The following is a 23,057-nucleotide window of genomic DNA, read 5'->3' as shown; positions in this document are numbered from 1 at the left end:
TAAAATCCCATCCCTCTGGTTTCACTGTCTGCTGGAGCTCTTCAGGTAAGTCTTGTATTGTCAGTCTTTTAATTTCTGAGTCAGGTCTTATTAGCATTAATTTGTAGATTCCGTCTTCATCTGGTGTCTGAATTTTGACGCCATTTGGAGTGCAAGAGATGGTACAGTTAATTTTGCATAGCAATCTCGTCCTAGTAAGTTCACTGGGCTTGAATCACAAACAACGAATCTATGCATCTCTTTGAAATTCCCTATTTTAATTTCCATGGTTTCTGTAACTGGGGTACTAATTAATTTATTAGAAATGCCCACTACTTGGATCGCTTCTCCCGAGAGGGGTAGGTTTGGAACGTCTGCTGTTCTCACAGTAGAACGGGTAGCACCAGTGTCCAACAGAAAGGTGACATCATTTCCTTCAACCTTTCCTTCAATGTATGGCCCTGACAGGTCTACCATCAAGGAGGTGCCAATCACGCACTTCTCGTCCTCCCCCCACAGGCACAGTCAGTAAGGTTCATCACAGAAGAATGTATCATTTAACAGAAATTGCGAAGTTGCTGCATTTTTATCCTCCCTTCCTTCCCAGACTTCCGTGTCTTCGCCCTGTTGTGCTTTGCTCCTATAATTTGGCCTAGGTGCATGAGGCAGCTGATTCTGTTTCTGTTTAGTGCCCTATCTTTCCGCACCCATGGCAGGGGAACTTTTTCCTGGCCTCTTCTCTACTCATTTTTACCCTTGGCTTTCCCCCATTTCCAGGGACCTGATTTTGAGTATTGGTCATTATGCTTAACCGCTGTTCATGGTGCTCTGCTAATTTTTCTTGTGCCCACATGACTTTTTCTTTTAATTCTTTTCGATTATTTTCTAACTCATCTTCACAGTATTTAGCATATTTAAGGACTTCATCAATTGGTTTGGCCTGCCAGCAGATTTTATTGTCTTTAATCCACTGTGAAATCCAGAGCAAGATGGCGGCGGCTCCCTAGACCGCTGTGAGACACTCTCTGCCCAGTGCCTGGGAAAACCGAAAGGGCGATCTCCTTTTATGGGAATGGCAAGAGAATGACCTTTATCCTCGTTGCTGGCAGAAAAGATATGAATGAATGAGCTTATATATCCGGGAGGGAAAAAAAGTAATATGCGTGGAGCTTACCTGGCATCTGATTCTCCTTCTATAACGGACCGGCATCATCCATCTCTGCATCTGGTGGCCTCGGTGCTCGGTTACGCGCTGCTGAGGCTTCTCTCCTGGCACCGTCTCCCAAATGTTCCGAGCGCTCTGAGCGAAGGCAGTGAGGCACAGAGAGGTACAGAGAGTCCCTCCATCCGGACCGGCGACTCTATCCCTGCAAAGATGGCTCCAAAAAATCCAGCATCGGGTACTGCCGCCTCCAAAACCCGAGCGGCTAAACAGGCTACCCGGGAACAGAAGCTTGCGGCAAGGCGCGGCTGCGGCTCGGTATCAGAGGAAGGAGCCTGCCCTGAACAGCAACCGCAGAAGAGAGAGCGAGGTCAGTCCAAGATGGCAAAGACTCCCGTTACACCGGGGCCCGGGCCAGGGCCGTCTGTGGTGGACCTGCTGCGAAAATTACCCGCCGGTGCAGCTGTTTCTTCCTCCCCTGTTCACCACGCAAGGAGCGGGACGGTGATTGCTCCCGCAGTTCCCGCCGGCCCTGATTCGCTGCTCTCTCCCCAGGCAGTGTTTGCTTTGGAGTCCGGTATAGTGGTTCCCATTGAAGTCCCTGAGGCTTCACAACGCTCAAAACCGACGGAGGTAACAGAGGCCAGAAAACCGGCAGATCCAACCCCTTCTGAGGCGACTGAGGCTGAAGAGGCTGAAGTGGTTGAAGAGGCAGCTGATATCACCGCACAGCGACATTCAGATACACAGGCCCAAACGGATGGGGGGCCACCTGGCACAGAGACAATGCCACCAATACTATTAGAATCCACAATGCAAAAAGCACCTACATCAGCAGGGCTGGTATCTTCTCAGCAAGGATTGGCATCGATTCATAAGGAGGTAAGACCTGCATCCTCACCAGTACTTCAACCAATACAGGCCACGCACACCCTTCACAGTGATGTTCCCTCTGTTTCTTCTGTCGAGCCTGTCGAGCCTGTCGAGCCTAACTCTCTTGAAACAGCTCCAGTTCCAGCGCATTCCCAGGCATGTATAACCCCCCTCGAGACAGTTACGTCCAGCTTGGGTAATGAGACTACTATCGCTCGGCAGCATCTAAATGATGGGCAGTGTGCAACTGACTTCAAATTGGGGTCAGGCTTAGCGTCAGATACAGACAAGGAACCATCAGAGTTTTTTACCATCTCTGAAGGTGCGGAGGAGTCTATACTGCTTCAGGACCAAGACATTGATTCAGACTCCTACTCTCTCTCTGACCCCCAATCTGACTCAGAAATCTGTTCAAACACGGATGCAAGCTCACAAGATAGTGATCCGGACGTAGTTATGGGCAGACATAGGCGGCACACAGTGCTAAAAAAGAAAAAAGGCCACCTTGGTACTAGTGGTCGCCCTAGGGCCCAATCTCCTCATACCAGCATGCAGGATCCTCCCTCCAAACCCCATAGCGATAGTTCCCCTTTTTTTGATCAGCAAAACGCCACCTTGACATCTGTCATGGACACAGTGCTACAGGCAATTGCCTCTCATAGGGAACAGACGTCAAAAGATGGGCGCAGGGCGCAACAAGCACTCCATAAAGTCCAGGGAGTTGTACGCAAACTTTCTAAATCAGTGGCTGCATCGAATGCAAGAATGACCGACATGGAGGACCGCATAGTTGTAAATGAGGCTGAAGCCACAGTTGTAAAGGAGCAAGTAGATGCTCACGATGCTGAATTAAAAGACGTCAGGTGGAAACTCGAGGAAATGGAAAATCGCATGCGACGCAACAACCTCCGAGTACTTGGTGTTCCGGAAAAAATTGAGGGTGAGAATGTGCGTATGTTTGTAATCCAGCTTTTCAAGGATACGCTCCCTGAACTTTCCACCTGGAACTGGGAGCTAGAGGTGCAACGTGCCCACAGAACTCCATTTACGTTAAGGGCCGCAAAGGAACAGTCTAAATATCCAAGGGCTATCTTAGTGTACTTTGGAAATTTTCTCCTCCGCCAAGCTATTGCCGAGAAAGCAAGACCAGATGCTCATCGGACAAGAGGTGAAATTTCCTATTTTGTTAGACCCGACTTCTGTCACACCACGGTGGAGCGGAGGTGGCGGCTTCGTCAACTGATTAAGCCTTTTTTGGAGAAAAAGGCCCAGGTGTACCTGAATAATCCGGCAACTCTGAAAGTTATCTATAAGGGCCACGCTAAGTTTTTCACTTCAGAAATCAAAGCAAAAGACTTTCTTGACAGTATGAACTAGAGATGTACTTTTTCACTATATCGTTGGGCCTTACTGCCCTTCTGCCTTAAAAAGAGGGGGGACTAGAGGGAACTAGAGAGAACAAGGGGGAAACAGCATACCTAGTCAAGGTTATGAATTAGATAACGTCTTTGTGAGATAGCCACCAATTAGTCACTAAATATAAAAAAAGGGAAAAAAAAAAAAAAAGAAGAAAAAGGTGGGGAAAAAAGGAAATCCCTAGGAAATCCCTAGGGTGCTAGCATGTGGACTATTTAAGTCCTATCTAATTCCTCTAACTAAACGATAACCAAAATATACATAGAACTGATGCTTATCACACTCTCCAGACAGGATTTTTTTTTTTAGCTCTCTATATAAAAGTTCTATAATGGGCCTCACTGTTTGCTCTCTTAGTTTTCTGGCTTTATCATATTCACTACTGCTTTTTTGTTTCTTTCGCTTCCTTTTTTTTTTTTTTTTCTCTTTCTCTCTCTACTCTATTCTCATCATGTATTTTTTTCCTATCTTACGCCCGATAAAAGGATTGTATAAGATATAAGTCTATATGGGTGACACTGGGTAGCGATGTCTCTCCATCACAACAGACTCTAGCTAGAGTCTAAATGCCTCACTGGGGGAGAGGCGGGGGGGTGTGGGTGGGCAGTCAAGGGGTGGGAGGGGGAAAGGGGGTGGGGGTGGGGGAAAATGCAAAAAAATGTACAAATTCACTCGCAAATTTATTCGCAAAGTAAAGTATATGCAAATATTATCTGTGGATTACAACAAATATGGCAGAGAAACAAGAGACATTATAATTTTTGATGCTAGCTGCAGCTCATTTGGTCGATATATGGAAACCAGGTTGAACGTATTTTTTCTTAAATGGGGAGAGTGAGTTTATGTTCATGGAACGTGGCAGGTTTAAACGATAAAAGTAAAAGGGCTCAACTATTCCAACTAACACGCCAGAATCCAGTAGACATACTTTGCCTGCAAGAAACTCATATTGTAACTACTGATAGGGGATTACTTAAATTACCTGGATATAATCTGCTGGTAGCCACAACCCAATCCTTTAAAACTAGAGGGATAGCTATCTTAGCTAAACCTATCATGGGCCCCTCGACTCGCAGATTAGCGGATAAGAATGGCAGATGGGCGATAGCTCAACTAGAGTGCGGTCTTACAATATGCGCAATCTATGGCTCAAATATGGATGACCCCACCATCTTCCAAGAGTTAGAGATAGAACTGGCCTCCTGGACAGGCTCCTTAATTTTTTGTGGGGATTTCAACATAGATATAGGCGTATTCATCAATAACAGTTTCACTTTGAATTATAAAGGACGCAAACCAAAGGTATTTAGCGCACTTAGGCAATTAATGGAAACCCATAACTTACTAGATATGTGGGTTCAGTCAGGCAAAAAGACGGACGGCCATACATTCTTTTCTTACCCCCACAATATATATTCCCGGATCGATTACATCATGTCATCGTTAGAGGGCCTGGTAATGATTGATATGATCAAGTCCCCTAAAACAATTTCGGACCACAATGCGCTCACCTTTGTTTTTGATCTCCCCGAATTGGTGAAACCAAAGTGTAATTGGACCTTTGACAGAAGACTCTTGATTAATCAGGAATTCATATCACATATGAGAATTTGGGCACAGGGCTTCTTCGATTGTAACCGCTTTAGCGCGTCACGAGTAATGGTCTGGGACTGTTTTAAAGCGGCAATAAGGGGAGAAACAATCTCATTTGTCGCCAATAAAAAGAAGCGGGAAGGCAATATCAATATACAGCTCATGGAGGAACTTTCCGATCTTGAGACACTCCATGCCACTCAGATAGGCCAGGGGGTCCCAACATCTGAAACCTCTAAAAAGATACTGATATTAAAAAATGAAATTAATAACATCTTGATCCAAAAAGCAGCCGAAACCTATCAAGCTAACAAAAATAAACTATATGAATCAGGGGAGAATGTAGGCAAATACCTAGCATTACAAACACGCCAAAAACAGTCACAAGGCAATATAAGGATGATTGAATATGAAGCCAAGGAATATACATCCAAGCAGGATATCCTAAACATATTTCAAAAATACTATAAGAAATTGTATCATAGCGATCTGACAAATTCGGACTCGGACATCATGTCTTTTTTGAGCAACTGGCTCCCAGACCAAGACATAAACATTAGGTTAGATGACAGGATTAAAATAATACTCGAGAGAGAAATTACTTATTCTGAGGTAGAGATTGCCCTATCCGAACTTTCCAATGGTAAGGCGGCAGGCCCCGACAAAATCCCCCTAGAACTGTATAAAATCCTAGGTAAACAAATAATTCCGTTATTGTTAGATCTCTTTCTCGGAGTGCAGTATAACTCCGCCCCACCAGACTCCTGGAAACTAACGAATATTATAATTTTTCACAAAAAAGGTAAACCATCTCAGCTTCCATCATCTTACAGACCGATATCCCTGATAAATTCTGACTCAAAGCTTTACTCAAAAATACTAGCCAACCGACTGAACGGGGTTATCAAACATCTCGTATCCCCCTGGCAGCACGGATTTATACCCGGAAAGGGCACTACAGATCATACCCGGAGAGCCACCACCCTTTTTGATATCATGGGAACCACGGGGGGCGAGATGGCGATGATTCTCCTCGATGCCGAAAAGGCTTTTGATCGAGTAGCATGGCAGTTTCTCTGGAACATATTAGAACGAAAGAATTTTGGATACAAATTCATCAGAGCCATCAAAGCTTTATATACCGATCCTAGTGCAAAAATCTCTATATGTGGCAATGAGTCAGAGCTTATCAAGGTACATAGAGGTACAAGACAGGGTTGCCCATGCTCCCCGATCCTGTTCGCACTATACATAGACCCCCTTATACAGAAACTACTTTCGACCCCTTTAATACAGCCTATTAAAATAGGGCCATATTCCACCAAAGTCATGGCATATGCGGATGACATTGCCGTTGTAACTAACAACCCCACAGAGGCAATCCTGGAAATTGAATCAATTACCCAGGCATTTGGCACATATTCAGGATATTCGTTAAATAGGGACAAAACCATGGTGTTAGCTACTGATAATATCCATTATGAAAGTGCTCTCAAAGTTGAAGAAGCTACATACTTAGGCATACGCCTTACTACTAAAGTGGAGAGAATTATCCATTTGAACTACACTCCCCTCATTGATAAAATTAAAATAGACCTCAAAAGAATAGACAACTTACATCTATCTATAATTGGGAGGGCTAACTATATTAAAATGAATATCTTCCCGAGGGTCCTCTACCTTTTTAGAGCGATCCCGTTGCTAGCTGGAGATAATTTCATTAAAACCATTGAGTCTGCTATATCTAAATTTATATGGAGTTACGGAAAGATAAGAAGATCCCTCCGCTTAATGTCGCTTCCACAGGATAGAGGGGGACTAGCTATCCCCAATCTAAAATTATATCTCTGGGCAACACTGATGCAATCTATGGATCCCCTGCTTACGGATAACAAAACTAATACCTATACGCCCCCATACCTATATATTCCATCGATCTATGAACTTAGTCTCGGTGATAAGTGTAAAGGGCTCTTTTTAAGACAGGTAGAGCCTTCATACTATAAAAAAATCAAATTGAAGACAGTCTTAGATGCATGGGTGGGTTGGAAAGCAATCTCTAAATACCTATCAATTCCCAATTTTACAAGATATACTCCTCTTTGGCATAGTAAAATCATCCCCCCATCCCTTAATGATGCTACTTCGCAGAGGTGGGAACATCTAGGTATCAATACAGTTGGTGACATATTAGGACATAATATCCCCATATCTTTTGAATATTTTCAAGAAAAATATCGTGTCCCTACGCAAGATTTTCTGAAATATTTTCAAATACTGTCATGTATCCGCAATGTTTTTCCAGTAATAATACGAGACAGACTTCCACTTCTTGAAGCTATTGGTAAGAAAACGACAAGAATAGGGACTCTGTATCAGATTCTTATGGGTAATCTCCCTGATGATATTGAAAAAACAGAACAATCTTGGGCTGTAAAACTGGCAAATCCTAATGTTGATATCGATCTTTCACTAGCGTTATCTACAAAATACTTTATAGCCTCAAATTTAAGAGCACAATATTATAAAACAGTATACAACCTATACTATACACCTGCAAAATTATTTGGTTGGGGTCTTCGGGCCGACAACAACTGCCCAAGATGCAAACAACCACTCGCCAATCTACTTCACATGTTCTCAGAATGTTCGGAGTTGAGGCGGTTAAAGACCATGATGTTGGAGTTCTGGGCTCAGGTCTTTGGACGTCAGATAAGGGACTCTCTAACTCTCTGTATACTAGGCCACGATGATTCACTGGGTCATAATAAAAAGGAGCAAGCGGTAGTTTTTCTGGGGTATGCTGTACTTCGTATCATTTTGGCAGCTCGTTGGAAAGACGTAGACCCCCCTACTTTTCATATGTGGCTTAGTCGCTTTCTTGCAATCTATAAACAAGAAATTGCAATATATGCTACTAGGGGGAGAAAAATGAAAGCAATAGGAGCACAGATTTGGGACCCGATTACAAGATGGTACACAAATGAGGTTCGCCAATTAGGTTCTGCCGATGATTAATGGACATCTCTTTTGTTTCTCAGATTCCTGATCGTTTAATCTGCTTATATTTTTTTCTGTTGTCACTTTTTTATGTTTATTTCTCATTTTTTCTTTCTCTCTCCTCTCTGGCGTTGTTATCCCACTTGATATTTTATAAATTGTTTTGTTAATTAAGTTATTTGATCATCTGCTGTATCTACTTTTGTTTCTTTTTGAATCTTATGTATTAATTATGAATTTGTCAATAAAAAAAAAAAAAAAAAAAAAAAAAATCCACTGTGAAATCTCAGGCCTTAACCCTAACACAAATTGATAAATGAAGTGGGTCATATCCTTCATTTTAATAATGTCCAGGCCACTATATGTCTTGAACACTTGTAACAGACACTCATAATATGAATGTACAGTTTCATCTAGATTCTAAGTAGTTCTTTCCTTTCGGGTCCAGTCTGTCTCTTTTGCAGGCACCTTTCCTTTTAGGTACAACATCACCTGACTGTACTTTCTCATAACATCTTCAGAAGGAGCCCCTGTCTTTGGATATCTAGGGTATCCCTCATTTGGCCAATCAAAATCAATTTTACATTCTGTCCACAAATCCACGGGAACTACAATGTAAAAAAAAACATCTAAATCTTTCAGGAGGCATTTTGAAACTTTCACAAATCTCTTGACCTGTCTGTACCACTCTACAGGTTTATCTTGCAATTTTGGGAAATCATTTGTAATGATACAATATCTTGTCTGGACCATGGCACAGGTACATATCCTCCACCTGGTACTTCTCGCATAGGATATAAATTTTCTACCTTGTCTGCCTCTTTTAGGACAAATTCTGAAGCCAATTGACTTGACCGCACCTCTTTCTTTTTTTTTGCCCATCTTGCTTTTCATTTCTCTAGATCTCCCCATTTTTGCATCAAATTCATGAGCTCTCTAATCTGGACCTTTTTACCTGACACATTCGTGTTTTCTAAATCTTTGTCAGAGAATTCTACTTGATAGGGTTTCTGCAATACTTTAGATTTGCCAATGTCAATTCCCATGCTAGCTGCAGTGTCCATACATTTTTCGTGAAGGACCCTTGTATTTCTGGTGATGCTTTTGCAGACAAACAGCAATTCGTCTTCACTAAGGGTATTCAATCTTTCCAATCCCACATTTCCATTCATCAATTCCTCTATTTCAATTCTTAATTTATATATGTCTAATGGCTAGGGCTGCGGTTTTGGTCTCTCTATTTCACGGGTCCATCTCTCTGTTTCTTCAGGAGTTACTACAGTGGCACTTCTCGTACATGATGAAGTTTCTATCTGTACTTCCCTTGTGGGTACAGGAGTGTTTTTTCTCATGGAACCACTTTCAGGCTCTCGTATTGGTAAATCCATTAAGGAAATCACTGATTCACATTCACTTGCCTGATCATCTACTATCAGGGGTTCTTTTCTTGGCTGATGTAGTTATAATGGGAGCTTTTGGACTAGCTTGTTTATCTCGGTACAATGGAACAACTGGGCCAATAGTTACTGGAATTGTCAAAGCCTCAGGACTTGTATTTAATTGGGAAATATTCTGCATTAATTCACTTCTCTGTTTATTTAAAGCTTCTCTTTCTCTTTCTCTTTCTTGTAATACTCTTTCAATGGAGGTCTCATGTATTACTTGCGGAATTAAAGGTGGCTTAGAAACGGAGCAGTCGGATTTGATGTGCTTGACCCCTCATTACAGGGACGCCTAAAGAATGGGTTATTTGGATTTACTATTCTCGTTTCGTCACTATATAGTGGTGGATTTTTCATTAATAAATCCTCCATGTAATCATCATCAGAATCACCACTTTTCAATGAATGTCTGGTTTTCTCAGTTCTTTTACCTCCCACATGTTCCTCTACCCTTAGTACTGTGTAAAGACCTTCCACTAGCATATTCTGTCACCATTCTTTCATTCTTTTTCTTTGGTTTCTCTTTTAACCTTTACCTACTAAGGGAAATGCTAAAATTCCATCATCTTTGGTATATTCCACCCAATTTTCTAACCATACACAAGAATGGTAAACTTTATCAAACAACATGAAAGTGCAGGAGCGTTTGGTGGTGGAATAATAACTCCTTCTCTAGTTTTAATCGGCTTGTCTTGAAATAATTTTTAACTTTGTCTACGAAAGTTATTTTTCTCTTGCTTGCGTACATTTTGCGAGGTCTACCTCGTATCGCCTGTTCTCTAGCAAAACCCTGGTATGTGGGATCAGATCTAATCTCTGGAAAAGTTGGATACCACATATACTTTCAGCAAAGTTCCTTTGTTTACAAAATCACTTCCAATACTAGCGCGTCTTATTTTTCTCGACAACCAATCAACACTGTGGTTGCAAATAATTTTCAACCAATGGATGCGCGGCTTTTCTCATGAGTCAAGTTCTCACGCTCCTGCGCTCACCCCTCCTTTACAATACTATCTCAGCTACACACCCGCTGTTTCAACCAATACCAGCGCGGAACTGAGTGACGTCAGCGCAGCTCCGCAACTGACTCCCTCCTTCACAAGGTAACGGAAACTCAATTTCTTTCTTTAAAGTGCAAGTGCTTTATTTAATTTACAACGTAAAACATTCGCCACTGTACTCGAGTGTCTAGAAAGGAAAGATTTATTTCACTGCAAGTAAACCTCTTCTGTCTACTTTTCATATACTGCGGATAGATCCCTTCTGCCTATCCTTCACACAAGCATTAGAGAACCTGCTACTCCCTCGACTCAACCACTCTAAAGTTTCACCAACGAACCCTTTTGCTATCAATCAAGCTCCGACGAACCTGCTACTCCTTCCGTGTGACCCTTACTAGGTTATATCACATTACACGTTTTGCCAGCGAACTCGTTGCTATCACTTATTCAATCATTCACCCAGAAAACCCTAATTAGTGCTTCCAGCTCCGCCCAACCATGCGCTAATTTTCCACGAGTAAGTGACCTCACTGGGACGTGGCTTCTACTTACCACCCGCTATTCTGCCCCTGGGAATTCCAGACAAAACATATAACAGGTACGCACAATATTAGTTAGTATATAAACTTCAATATAGCAGCATCAAATAAACAATTCAATATTAGCACATTTGATTGATCAATGAAAATATGAATCTTAACCTATTAACTAACTAACTACCTAACTTTAACTAATCCCTAACCATACCTCTGCTTATCAGAAAAGTATACTGATAGAGCGCGCAGGTCACCAAGCTAGGAAATGTTTACTAATACTCACCTGGGCCCATAATTTCATTACATTTATAAACATTTGAAAAATATGAAATGACCACAGACTCTGGGTAGGTTCAAAGTTTTTATCTAATCATCTTCATCATCATATATCATGAGCATAAGGTTAAAGCAGATCAAACTATCTATGATCAAAATCATACATAACGTATAGCTATGCAAGAGATAAAGTATGCTAAGCATTTACGAACTTAGAATAAAGGGAAGGTAAAACAAGGAACATGCTATATTTAGATAACAATCTTTCGCAACTTTGATTAAAGGAGAGTAAAGAAAAGGAACATATTAAGCCCAAAGACATTTGAAATTCAAATGACAGTTCAAGAAAACTTACAGCAATCCGAGATTTAGAGTTTTATCATAAAACTATAGGGAAGGTAAGATTTGGAACATGCTATTAAATTCAGCTTATTTACTGAAAGGGAGGGTGAGAAAAGGAACATATACTATATAGAAGCGATTTAGCATTGACTAAAGGTGGGTTGAAAAGTGGAACATATTAAGGTCAATAATACATGAATATCTCTTTTACCAAGGGACAAAGGAAGAAAAGGAACAAATGCAATTAAACTTTGCAATATTCGAGAATGTTAGAAATGCAAACCTAGAAAGGCAATCACCCACACAGACTTTATATTTACCAGGATAGATTGAAGACCAACCCTTGCCTCGGGTCAGTTTGGAAAAGACAGGAAGAACCCCAAGGACTTTAGTGCCAGTAGGCGAGCAGGTGCAGCTCATGGACAGTCAGGACAGGATAACCCCAGAATTTGGATCAGGACCGGTTCACCAAAGGTTAAGACCAACACCTGCAACTTCGGTTGCAACGCCTGCGCTACTCCCTCTCTGCAAGGAATCTGCCAATAACACCGATTGGGTTCTCGAACCTCCCAGCAAAGTGCTGCGCCAGAACTTTCAATTGCCAAAACCCTGAAATGGGTTTCTAGAACCTCCCAACTGAGTGCTCCGCAGCTCTCTGTTTTCAGTCACCTATAGAGTGCGTTGGGTCAGTGACAGGTCAGCTATTCGGACAAGTCGGATACATTCTCTAGTTAAACCTACGCTAGTTATACTGTTTTTCGGGTCAGTGTACCACCCCCCAATGTTGCAAGTGTAAGGATCCCCAATTTTGATTGGACAAAGGAGGAGGTTAGGTCATCACACCACCTAAATTTTAGACTTTCGCATGCTTTTTTCTTAGTTTCCTTTCCCGCCCCTTAAATTCCAGGTTCTCATGACATATGCTTTTCAGTTAACAATGTTGAATACAACATCGTATACATTTGTTGCGACTGTAGTACAGTTCAGCTTCATTCAGCTTGGTCACAGTTCAGGTTCCCAGGAGCATCTCTTCAGTCAATCAGCTCCTTGGCGGAATTTCAAAGGTCATCTGCTCTGGAGACTCGCTGATCTCGCGCAGACGCAGATTCATTCAAGATGGAGTATATCATGATAGAACAGCCAAGTTTCGAAGTGTTACATAAAATGGAAAGGAACAGTTTTAGAACATAGAATAAATGATTTCACTGTATATAATGAATTTCTATACAACTCCCATTACTTTATAATAAACTATAGCATTATGATTATGCAGAACGAACAGATTATCGAAAGCGGCAAGCAAGCTTTAAGCATGTGAGAACACAGAGCTGCCATCTTAGCTTCATTGCGCATGTGCAAATATTTTCCCTCCAAGACATTGAATACGTCACATCACATGGGTATGACCGAAGCATGCGCAGTCTAAATTCCCGCGTAGCAGCAGCCATTTTAATATGCAAGCGTATTAAGGTTAATAAACACATAAGCTAGCTTTGCTCGGTCGCCCCGTATAATGGAAAATGTGCAAAATTAGTAAAACGAACATGTTGGTTATTTCATTAACGTTATTTGAGGTTTATGAGTACAAGCAAGTCTCTTAACGTGGGAATCCTTGCTCCATCAGGGGGGCTTGCAGAAGAAGTCGATGGACTAATCCTCCTTCCCCTTGCTGGGGATCTGGAAGAAAACTGATCTTCTGAATGAGTGGCTTGCTCTCATTCCTCTGCAGGAAGCTCGATTTCCTGAACTGCCCCTACTTCGCGAGGAACGACTACTATTGGAGTGGTTTTTGTGGCTGTTGTTGTGGCTGTTGCTGTCCACTTACCTTATCTGAGTCTCCTAAGTTGTTTGGGTACTACTTTGCGATAATTTAGTTTCAATATCACTGCTAATCAGCATTGGACTTTTGATTAGACTGGCTGCCTCTGCGACATAAATTGGCTTGGTACTAGGTTGGTTTGGTCGGTCTATTGATGCGGGGGTGCTGCTCCCAGCTTGCTCTCTGAATGCCACTGCTGCAGGAGCAATTTTTTTTTCTCCCAAAAAACAGGTCTTGGGTGACAAACCATTCTTCTTGGTAATAAGTGGCAGTGCCTTCTTCTCACTGGAGAAAAGAAGCCTATAGTTCTCCGAATGCCTACACTGCAATAGTGTTCTACATCTAATTAAGAACTTTTGAAACTGGAAAAACAACAAATAGTGGAAATTGAAGCTATTGATAAAATTGAATGCCAGGGAGTGACTATTCTTCTTACAGAGAAACTACAGGCTAAATTGCATTATTTGGAAAAGTCTGTTTCTAAAACTGCAGTCTTATAAAAGACTTTACATGTATGTATAAATTGTCGGGTAACTTTACTACGTATTTTGAATGTACAGGAAGGTTTGGTACATAGACCATTGGGAAAAGTTGTTGATTTTGTAAAATTTCTGAACAGAGATGAAAAACAATTTTTGATTATAAAAATTTACCAGATTAAAGAAGTAATACAGATTGAGCTTTGTGTTGTACGTTTTTTGCTTGTACAAATGTTCATTGAAAACAGTCTCCTCTGTCTTTAGTGTGTACAGTAACTATTTATAAATCTCAAGGTTTAAGTATAGACAGTGCTTTTGTAAATATTGGAATTACAGTGTTCAAAGAGGGAATGGCATACGGTTCAGTGTTTTGAGAAACAACATTGTCTGGTTTGTATTTAATAGATTTCGATGAGAAATGGTATAAACTGTAATCATGTATATTGGATGTGAACATTATAGGCATTACTCTCCTATCATGTGGCAGTCAAATCTTTGTTCACTGTAAGGCATGACCAGTTGAGAATGTGCACATTGAACACATCGAAAGATCAGAGGTATTTGCCATGTGTCATCATCTTTTGGTATCCCTATATGTATAAAAAACATATTTTGGAATCCTGTGGTTATTCTTTCCCTTTTTCCCCCTAAAGGAGGATATGTGGCTAGTAATTTTAAATTGATATATTCTTAATCGAGCAGTGCCAAGCGCAGCCACACTTTTGTTAAATCAATTTGTTGCCAGTTATTCCAAATCAATATATTGATAATCCCGCACTTCTATATGATGCTATGCTTTCGTTAAATCCAATTCTTACAGTCAAACTACAATTCCCAGTACACCCAGCGCCTGGTTACTTAATTCTTTTGGCGATGTCAATACACGTCATGCCCGGAAATTATCGAGTTATGGCGAAGGGAGTGCGGTAACTTTTTGTGGTAAGCCCCGTTAATTATTCCACACGGTCGCACTATACTGTTTATCAAACAGATTTGAGGGCTAATAGAAACATGTTGTTTACAGCCGGACGGAGCAATTGAAGCTGGAGAAGCGAGGGTAACGCAAAGAGATATTTGAACTCGACCTTAGTGCTGAACAAGTAAGGTATGTCGAAATCAGTCAAGGGAATCGATGAGCAGAAATACTAACTCTGTTGCTAGCGAGCGGAACAGTTATACTGTGTTAATTATTTTGGATAGGTGCACGGCAAATACGGCTCTGGTAGCTCGTTGATCATACAGCATTAAAACAGTCCACAACTTTTGGATATTATTAAGTAAGTGCAAGTGTTACCACACAGGATGTCCGTTACACAAGTTTCTCTTGTATAACTATTAAGACATAACAACGTTTTGTTGGTTTCTTTTCTTTTTTAGAATCACACAAATAGTCCAGATCTTGGGGAATTACACTGTTGTGGTTTCTTTTGGAATAGGTACGTGAAGGCTGAAGTGGAACACAGTGGTGAGGCAATCTTAGTTGGATCCAGGACAAAACACATGTTTTTTTTTTGTCTCCACTGCGGTGTTTGGTCCTGATGAAAACCCCGGCAACAAGGGGGTTTGAAATGCGTGGAGATTTGTTGTTACTCAGTACCAAACAATTGTTACTAACTTTTGGCTTTTCTGGTGCACATTGAATACAATTATTCATTTAAAAATTTAAAGTAATGTGAATATATTATAACGTGCATCACGAGAAATAGAATTTATTATTGTTTTGTTTGGTTGGTGATAGGGTCATTCCACAGGTCATGGAATAAAGTTATATTGGCCCAAAGGACTATTGTGGTGTGTGGTGAGTGTGGTGATTGAATGAAGAATAGAGTGAATGAGAAAGTTTGATTGGAAGTGGTGTGCAAGTAGATTGAAGTAAGTTATGACATGAAAAAAACTTTTTTATATATGTCTTTGATGTTTTGTATGTACCAGTATGTTTCCATTGTGATCTATGCAGACAGACTCAATTTGTGGTATTGAAATAAAGGCTATTGAAGAGCTTATGGTTGCATAGTTTGAGTGTCTTTGCACCATTCATTTAATTGTGCTGAATGTTTTATCAGTATTGGCATTATGGTTGTTGGTTTGGTATAGAGGACTTAGCCTTACTGATTAGAGTCATGCCTGGTATTGTTATACAGTTAATGTAATCAGGCAGGCAGTCATCTTCTCATGTAGACACTACCCATGTATTCCCCCATTCTCTGAAGCACACGTCTTGCACTGAGTGGATAACCCAGGAGTTGCCATTGTATTCTTGCTTTGACACAGGCACTACCCATGCACTTATCCAATCACCCAGCCACTGCCTTTGTACTCATGAAATCACCCAGGCACCTGCCATGCACTCATACAATTACTCAGGCACTACTTTTGCAACCATGCGATCACTTAGGCACTAACCATGCACTCATGCATTCTCTCAGACACTATGCATGCACTAATCGAATGACCCAGGCATTACTCTTGCAGTCATCCTTTTACTCAGGTTGTTGTAAATGAATCTAGGACCCTAGTGTAAATTTTCCCGATTCATGCCCTTATATAGGTATGCTTTATCAAATCCTTATATAGGCATAGAACTCACTACCATATTTGGCCTAAGTCTTGCAGCCCAAATACAGCATGGCTACTTCCATTAAGTTCCGAGAATCAACAACGATTTCTTGGAAAAACCCACCTTCAGTAGCTACGGACTTCCCCCTGCTTGAATATTGAGTTCGCCAAGAAATACTGGAGTTTTCAAAGAATCTAGCCTTTGAGTGACGTTATTAGGTCCAATCATGCGTCAAACTCGGCACCTTCAAAGTATAAATAACCCTAGGTTTGCCCAGACAAACACACAGTGGTTTGGAGCAGATCGACTATCTACTTGCCCGACGCCCTGCAGCAGCAAGTGTTGAAGGAAGCCGACCCTCCAGCTACGCACTGAGAGACTCTGTCTTTTCTCTTGCCGAGAAATCCAGCTCCAGTGTTTCCAGGCTACCCTCGCAGGTATCTGGGAAATCGAGTCCTGAGAGAGAGATACAAGACCTCCTTCATTCTAAAACCAAGGTACGGAGCTGATTAGACCTCTTAGAGAATTCTTGGAATAGATTCCTGGCAGAGAACTACTAAACTTAGGCTACTCCTCACTTCCTTCCTTCCCTTGTACTAGACTTAGGTTAGTTACACTGGGGTAGGCGTATTTTAGAAGCACCAGTTGAGTATTTTTAGTCTTTATTTATTACTGTATGTATTTTATACATTTTATGCACTTTTAAGGCTTAGAAACCATATCATGCTTTTACAGTACTACTTTATAATACTGTTCGTATTATATGCATTATACTTTATGACAAGTATTACGATTGTAGCAGTACATTTCTTATGCTTGAGAAAGAAGACTGTTCAAAAAATACCTTTATTGAAAACGCCTGTCTCTCTATTTTCTCAGCACCTCTGGTGAAACGAAGCATGCATGATTGACTGAATAAAATAGCTATCTATTGTTTCCACGACTCTAGAGATACATTTCTTATCCTGGGGAAACAAAGTTGTCATGTTTATGTGGTTGTCAGAAACTAATCCCTTCTTGTGAATTCAAGAAAGTTTCTAGTGACCTCTGAGCTAGCTGGCACTCACTATTAAGTTTAATATATTCGGTAGAGACCTAGATGACCTCAGTCCTATGTCTAAACTACAGTATATATTATTCCAATGTGGAGAGCCTATTGGGAATATAGGAACTACACTACATGGCACCCAACGTTTGTTAAGGTGATAAATTAACGCTATATACTCGAGTAACTCAGTCGTGCTTTTCACACAGACCCCTTATTCCCGTAAATATTTCTCAATTATGGAGACACCGCAACAATTTTGCCGTCCCCCCCAAGGATTCAAGAATAGTCAGGGTTAATTTCAGCCAGGGTAACAAAGTTACTACAAACGTATGATGATGAGGCTTTATCCTATGTTGATGACATCTATCCTACAGACGACGACTTAGACGTACACTTGGAAAGAGTGAACACCATAATACTTGGATTCGCATCTGAAGGGTATAAATTCAATTTTAAAAAATCACAAATTGCCCACCTCAACGTCCTATTTCTAGGCTACGAGTTATCAAGTGAAGGCAAAAGCCTGGCAGCTAACTTTCTAGAGAAATGTGCGCTGCTACAACTTTAAAGACGCTGAAAAACTAACAGTCAATTCTAGGTTTCCCGAATTGTGGAAGAACTTATGTTCTGAATTATGCAGAAAGGATTAAACCTCTCTACGAATTAATCAAACCTGATTTCAAACCAACTAATTGGACTCAAACACACACAGAAATTCTGCGTTCAGTCCAAACAGACATGTTAGCAAAAACACAATTACAGACATGCAAAAACGTGCGCAACCTTGTGATCCGAATCATCCCAGGGAGATGCAGATTCACGTACCTGACCTTCAATGAAGGAGAAACTGTACCAATTGCTTACAAATCACACTTGTACACACAAACAGAAATGAAATTCACTTCTACTGAGAAAATTCTGACAGCGGTTCAAACTGCAGTAGCAAAGGAGAGAGCCCTTGCACAGGGTAAACTCATAATGATCGTTACACCTGTACCTGCCTTTGAGACAGTGACAAAAGCAAGCATTCCAAATGCAAAAGCTTTACATCCAAGATGGATACAATGGGTTAACTCTCTTGCTGCAACAGACGTTGAATACGTGTTTGACCCATACTTAAAAACACAAGAATTTCTCCAATATGAACATGAATGTCCTCTGCCGACCGAGATTCTGCCTCTAGAACATTACGGATGTATAATATATACAGACGGATCAGCACAGCCCGCAATTGGGGGTAAACAAGCCTATAGCTCTGTGTGCGCGATTGTTAAAGGTCGCTGGCGCGAAGGCAAATTTAGACCTATGGTCAAAAATACTCAATCACTTAGAGACTGTACAGCTCAGCGAGCTGAACTACAGGCTTTCAATATGGCGCTTGAAAATACACTAATAGTGTGCGATTCATATTTCCAAGTTGAATCTTACAACGAAAATTTGCAGAACTGGGTTAAAAACGGGTTCAAAAATTCAGAAGGTGGCACAATCAAGCATAAAATGCATTGGGAACAAGTAGTTCTTTTACAGAAAGAACTACAAAAGACTTACGTGATTCATACACTGAGTCATCAGCTTGATGGCGTTCACGTTGTAGGGAATTCATTGGCTGATGAAGCCCCGAAGGCAGCTGTGCAAACGGCTTCCGTAGCTACAATCGCTCGCTCAGAAAGAGTATTAGACGGTGAAACATTACTAGCAGTAAAAGCCTCTATGGAAGGAAATCATGCAGCGTTACCTCTAAACTATCCACTCATGTATACATACATAATTGATGAAAACTCTGTTCATTTTGCTCGAATCCCTGGAGTGGGGGGACAGAGTAATTCCAAACAGGAAGCTGAGGGCTTACTTGGCTCAAGAAGCACATATGGGAGAGGGTCTGACGCATCAAGAGATCTTGAAATCTCTAAAAGAATTAGAAGAGATGTACTGGTGGCGAGAATGAGCATCCAAGTTTACGAATTTGGAATCAACTGTGATACCTGATACAGATATCATAGCTTTGACAACTACCATATACCTGACTTCAGTGTAGCCAGCCCAGTTCAGATGCCTTTGTTAGACAGCATTAGACTATCTACATGCAGATGTCATCATGAACAGATGCGGTCCCACAACTACTAGGACAAGATTTATTTGGATGTGGCCCCAGCGATCGGCTGACGCCAGAACTGTTATAAAGGATTCGCGAGTCTTTATAGGCACATACGCAATCTGCACGCTACAGTCTGATCAGGGTCCTGCGTTTAGCTCTCAAGCTTACAAGGAGGCTATGGTTAGCTTGGGCGTTGCATTGTGGTAATTTAGTCGTTTCCATCCTGAGGGTAAGGCGGTAGGGGAAAGAAAGAAACGTGACATAAAGCAATCCATAACAGCTAAGGTATTAGGTTCAGGTGATGGGTGGGTCAAATATCTAATAAGTGTCCAACGTATTCTTAACAATCTGCCAAGAAATTCTCTGGGGGAATCACTCCATATGAATTACTGTTTGGTACTAGAAGGATAATCGAATTCCTCGATTGTCAAACTTCAGTGGTGGAACAAAAACCCTTTGATGTCAAAGATCATTTGGCTGTTTTACAGGACTTTCATGAAAAAAGAAGAATTCTGAGTAACACGATACAAAAGCCAACAGCCACTGAAGAAAAAACACCTCTCACAGCAAGACCTGTCTGGATTCCAAAGATTGGGTATCTAGTCAGGGAAAAGATAGCGGTGAAGAAGGAATTTGGGGCTTCTTACAGAAAAGCAGTACCTGTCTTGGCAATCCAAGGAACAAGATCAGTAGTACTACCGCCCCTTGCTGGTAAATAGGAGAACAGAGTTGTGTCCATCGACCTGGTCAAACCACAATCATGTGGCCTATATCAGGTAGTAGGCCCAGTGGACTCCCAAGATGTAGCAGAAGACCAAATATTGGTACTATCCAAGAGGTTCAAACTGAAAGACTTATCACGTTTGATAAACCTGCAGTAAGAAAATAAGGACTATGCAACAAAGCCATGGAACTCGTGCCTCTTGAGACCCAAATAACAGTTCGTCAAGAAACACCTGTCTACAATAGCCTCTGACTATACTAATATGACAAATGAAGAAGCAACTCCAAAGATTAATAACAATCCTGATGCAATTCCAACAATTGACAGAACTGCCTCTGGCTATTTCATCAACTTTGATACATTTTCTGAGGATCCTAGTGAGCCCGAAGAAACGCCAGCAAATAAAACTCTCAAAGAAAAAATAACAGAACTCTTTCATCAACTTGAGAAAATATATCTGGTTTCACCATGGATTGAATTTTGGATTAGTTTAGGTGTATTTTTTCTCCTGCTATGGCTGATTTTAGTTTTAAGCTTGGGACAAATGATAGATGGAAAATACAGTACAATGAATAGAGAAAGTCAGAAAATCAACGTGGTCCTAAAACCTCACAAATCATCCCATTGTGAAAAGAGAGACCTGTCATCAGTAAACATCACAGCTGTTCCTATACCTGGTGGTATAGCATGGGATAGAACTGATTATGACATCTATGGCCCGGTGGAGCTGCTGAAGATTCTACACCAGTTCAAGGTTTCTTTAAGTGTCTTTGTATCACCCAGCACATTTCCTGATGATTCGGACATTGAGACAATTAATAATATGATGTCAGATTTAGAAATGTCTGCAAAATTTACTGAACATGACTATTTAGAAGGGTCATCAGATTATGAACAGATGTATTGTTTTAATCATTATGGTCACTATTTCTTGCATAAATCTGCAAATCCTAGGAATGTTTTTACATATAATCAATGGGAACATTGTCCCACACCACCAAAAGGCAGCTCAAAAACATTTCATGAACATTTTTCGTACTTCTCAGGGTTTAATGTTACAAATCCAGAATCATTTTATTTCAAAAATGTAAATAAGACAGGAATGAGAAAACAATGTTGACCAATAACAAACACATTTATTCTGCAATTTTTTATGCTCAGCTGTCTACATTAGGTTTCGACTTTTGGAAAGACAACATTGAGATAAAAACTGTCTGGCACACAAAAGACTGGCAGGTACAAGGTTTAGAAGCCTTGTTCAGAGCCTGCATTATACCAGAACAAATAATGTTTTTAAATGACACTGTTCAACAGAATTTTTGTCTTGGCCTGGCTAAGATAAAAGATTTAAATAATCTGTCTATACCTAAACCCACATCTGAAGGGAATGATACTACAGAAAAGGAGGTAGACGTACCATATATTGTAACATAAAACAGAACTAATCCTGATTGGAAAAAATGGTTATTCTGGCCCACAGACACCAATAACTGTCATGATAGATTCCTGAACAAACACAGGGGTTAAAACTGACCAGGCCAGATCCAAGATACTACCAGAGACATCATCCAGGGATAGTAACAACATACAGTGAAGGAAAACTATGCCTTGAGTGGCTAAAGACATCTACACTTCCGGAAATCAAACAACACTTATATTTACTTAAAGAAGGCAATGATTTGCAAGATTTCTCAATGGGGCCTCGCAAACCACGGCAAAAACGCTTCATAAACGCCGGTATATACGCTGCGTACAACGAAGCTTGGAAAATAATGCAAATGGAAACTGCAGAAAGAATATGAGAAATTGATCGTATTAATTTAGAGAAAGCTCTCTTTGTAGTGGACAATGGGTTAACAACTCTGTCCTCCAGGATATATTCATTGGACAGCATTGTATTCTCCGCAATTGACATAATGGAACAGGACTTGCTAATGTTACAACATGGCCAGTCTCAATTATGTTGCATAATGCAGCTAGGTTGGACGTTGCAAAATCTTCGTTCAGGCTACGTGCCATGGCGTCTAATCAACACAACGTCATTGTTTGCTGTATTTAGCCTTACAGATAAACAAATCTCTTTGGCACAAAGAGGAGCAGACTATATGGTACTGAGCACTGAAAAACTGGAAAGATTACCATTGACAGTTTCTGAGAAGCCTGTCATTGAATGGATAATTCATGGCACCATCATGATACCTGTGACGATATTCCAATTTCAGTATTGTCTAAAGCATATACCAGCAGGCCTGTATGAAAGGTTCGGTAACAAATACATTAAGTCAACATGGACTTTACCTTACACGCAGAAATGTTGGAACAAGGGAAAAGAGGTATTACTTAGTGGTAAAAATTGTAAGAACTCACTAAGTGGTACACTTTTGTGCAAAGGTATTAATTTACACGGAGCCTGCGACGGTTCTGCAAATAACCTCTCTAGCCACCTGCACGGTACACCCTCCACAGTGATAGAACCCATTTTAAGGCAGCAATCCAATGGCAGTTACTTGATGTTGAATAATCACAGCTGCTGTGGCATGTTGCCAGGAAAACTTTATCTCGTTAGTGTGTCTTCCATGGTCACTGGTTGAATGCAAGTATTGTATCCAACGCACAAGACAGACAGTGGGACGGCATTATGGCCTTCACTGAATATCTTTTCTATACAAATTGATACTTTAAGCAGATTAAAATCCATTCTTTTGCAAAAATCTG

General features: G+C 40.8%; 1 protein-coding gene across 1 annotated transcript; it reads left to right on the top strand.

The window, feature by feature from the left end:
- Positions 1–1,354: 1,354 nt before the first annotated feature.
- LOC147674098 (uncharacterized) lies at positions 1,355–3,391 on the top strand. Its single transcript, XM_086946460.1, has one exon. The coding sequence runs from the start codon at positions 1,355–1,357 to the stop codon at positions 3,389–3,391; it is 2,037 nt and encodes a 678-aa protein (XP_086802586.1).
- The last annotated feature ends 19,666 nt before the right edge of the window (positions 3,392–23,057 follow it).

This window comes from Lissotriton vulgaris, chromosome 12 (genome assembly GCF_964263255.1).
Source record: "Lissotriton vulgaris chromosome 12, aLisVul1.2, whole genome shotgun sequence".
Lineage (NCBI taxonomy): Eukaryota > Metazoa > Chordata > Amphibia > Caudata > Salamandridae > Lissotriton > Lissotriton vulgaris.
This window is presented reverse-complemented; position numbering and strand designations above follow the sequence as displayed.

What these genes read in the sequence shown, in the direction of transcription:
- LOC147674098 (XM_086946460.1), top strand. Translation starts at nt 1,355, where the DNA reads ATGGCTCCAAAAAATCCAGCATCGGGTACTGCCGCCTCCAAAACCCGA.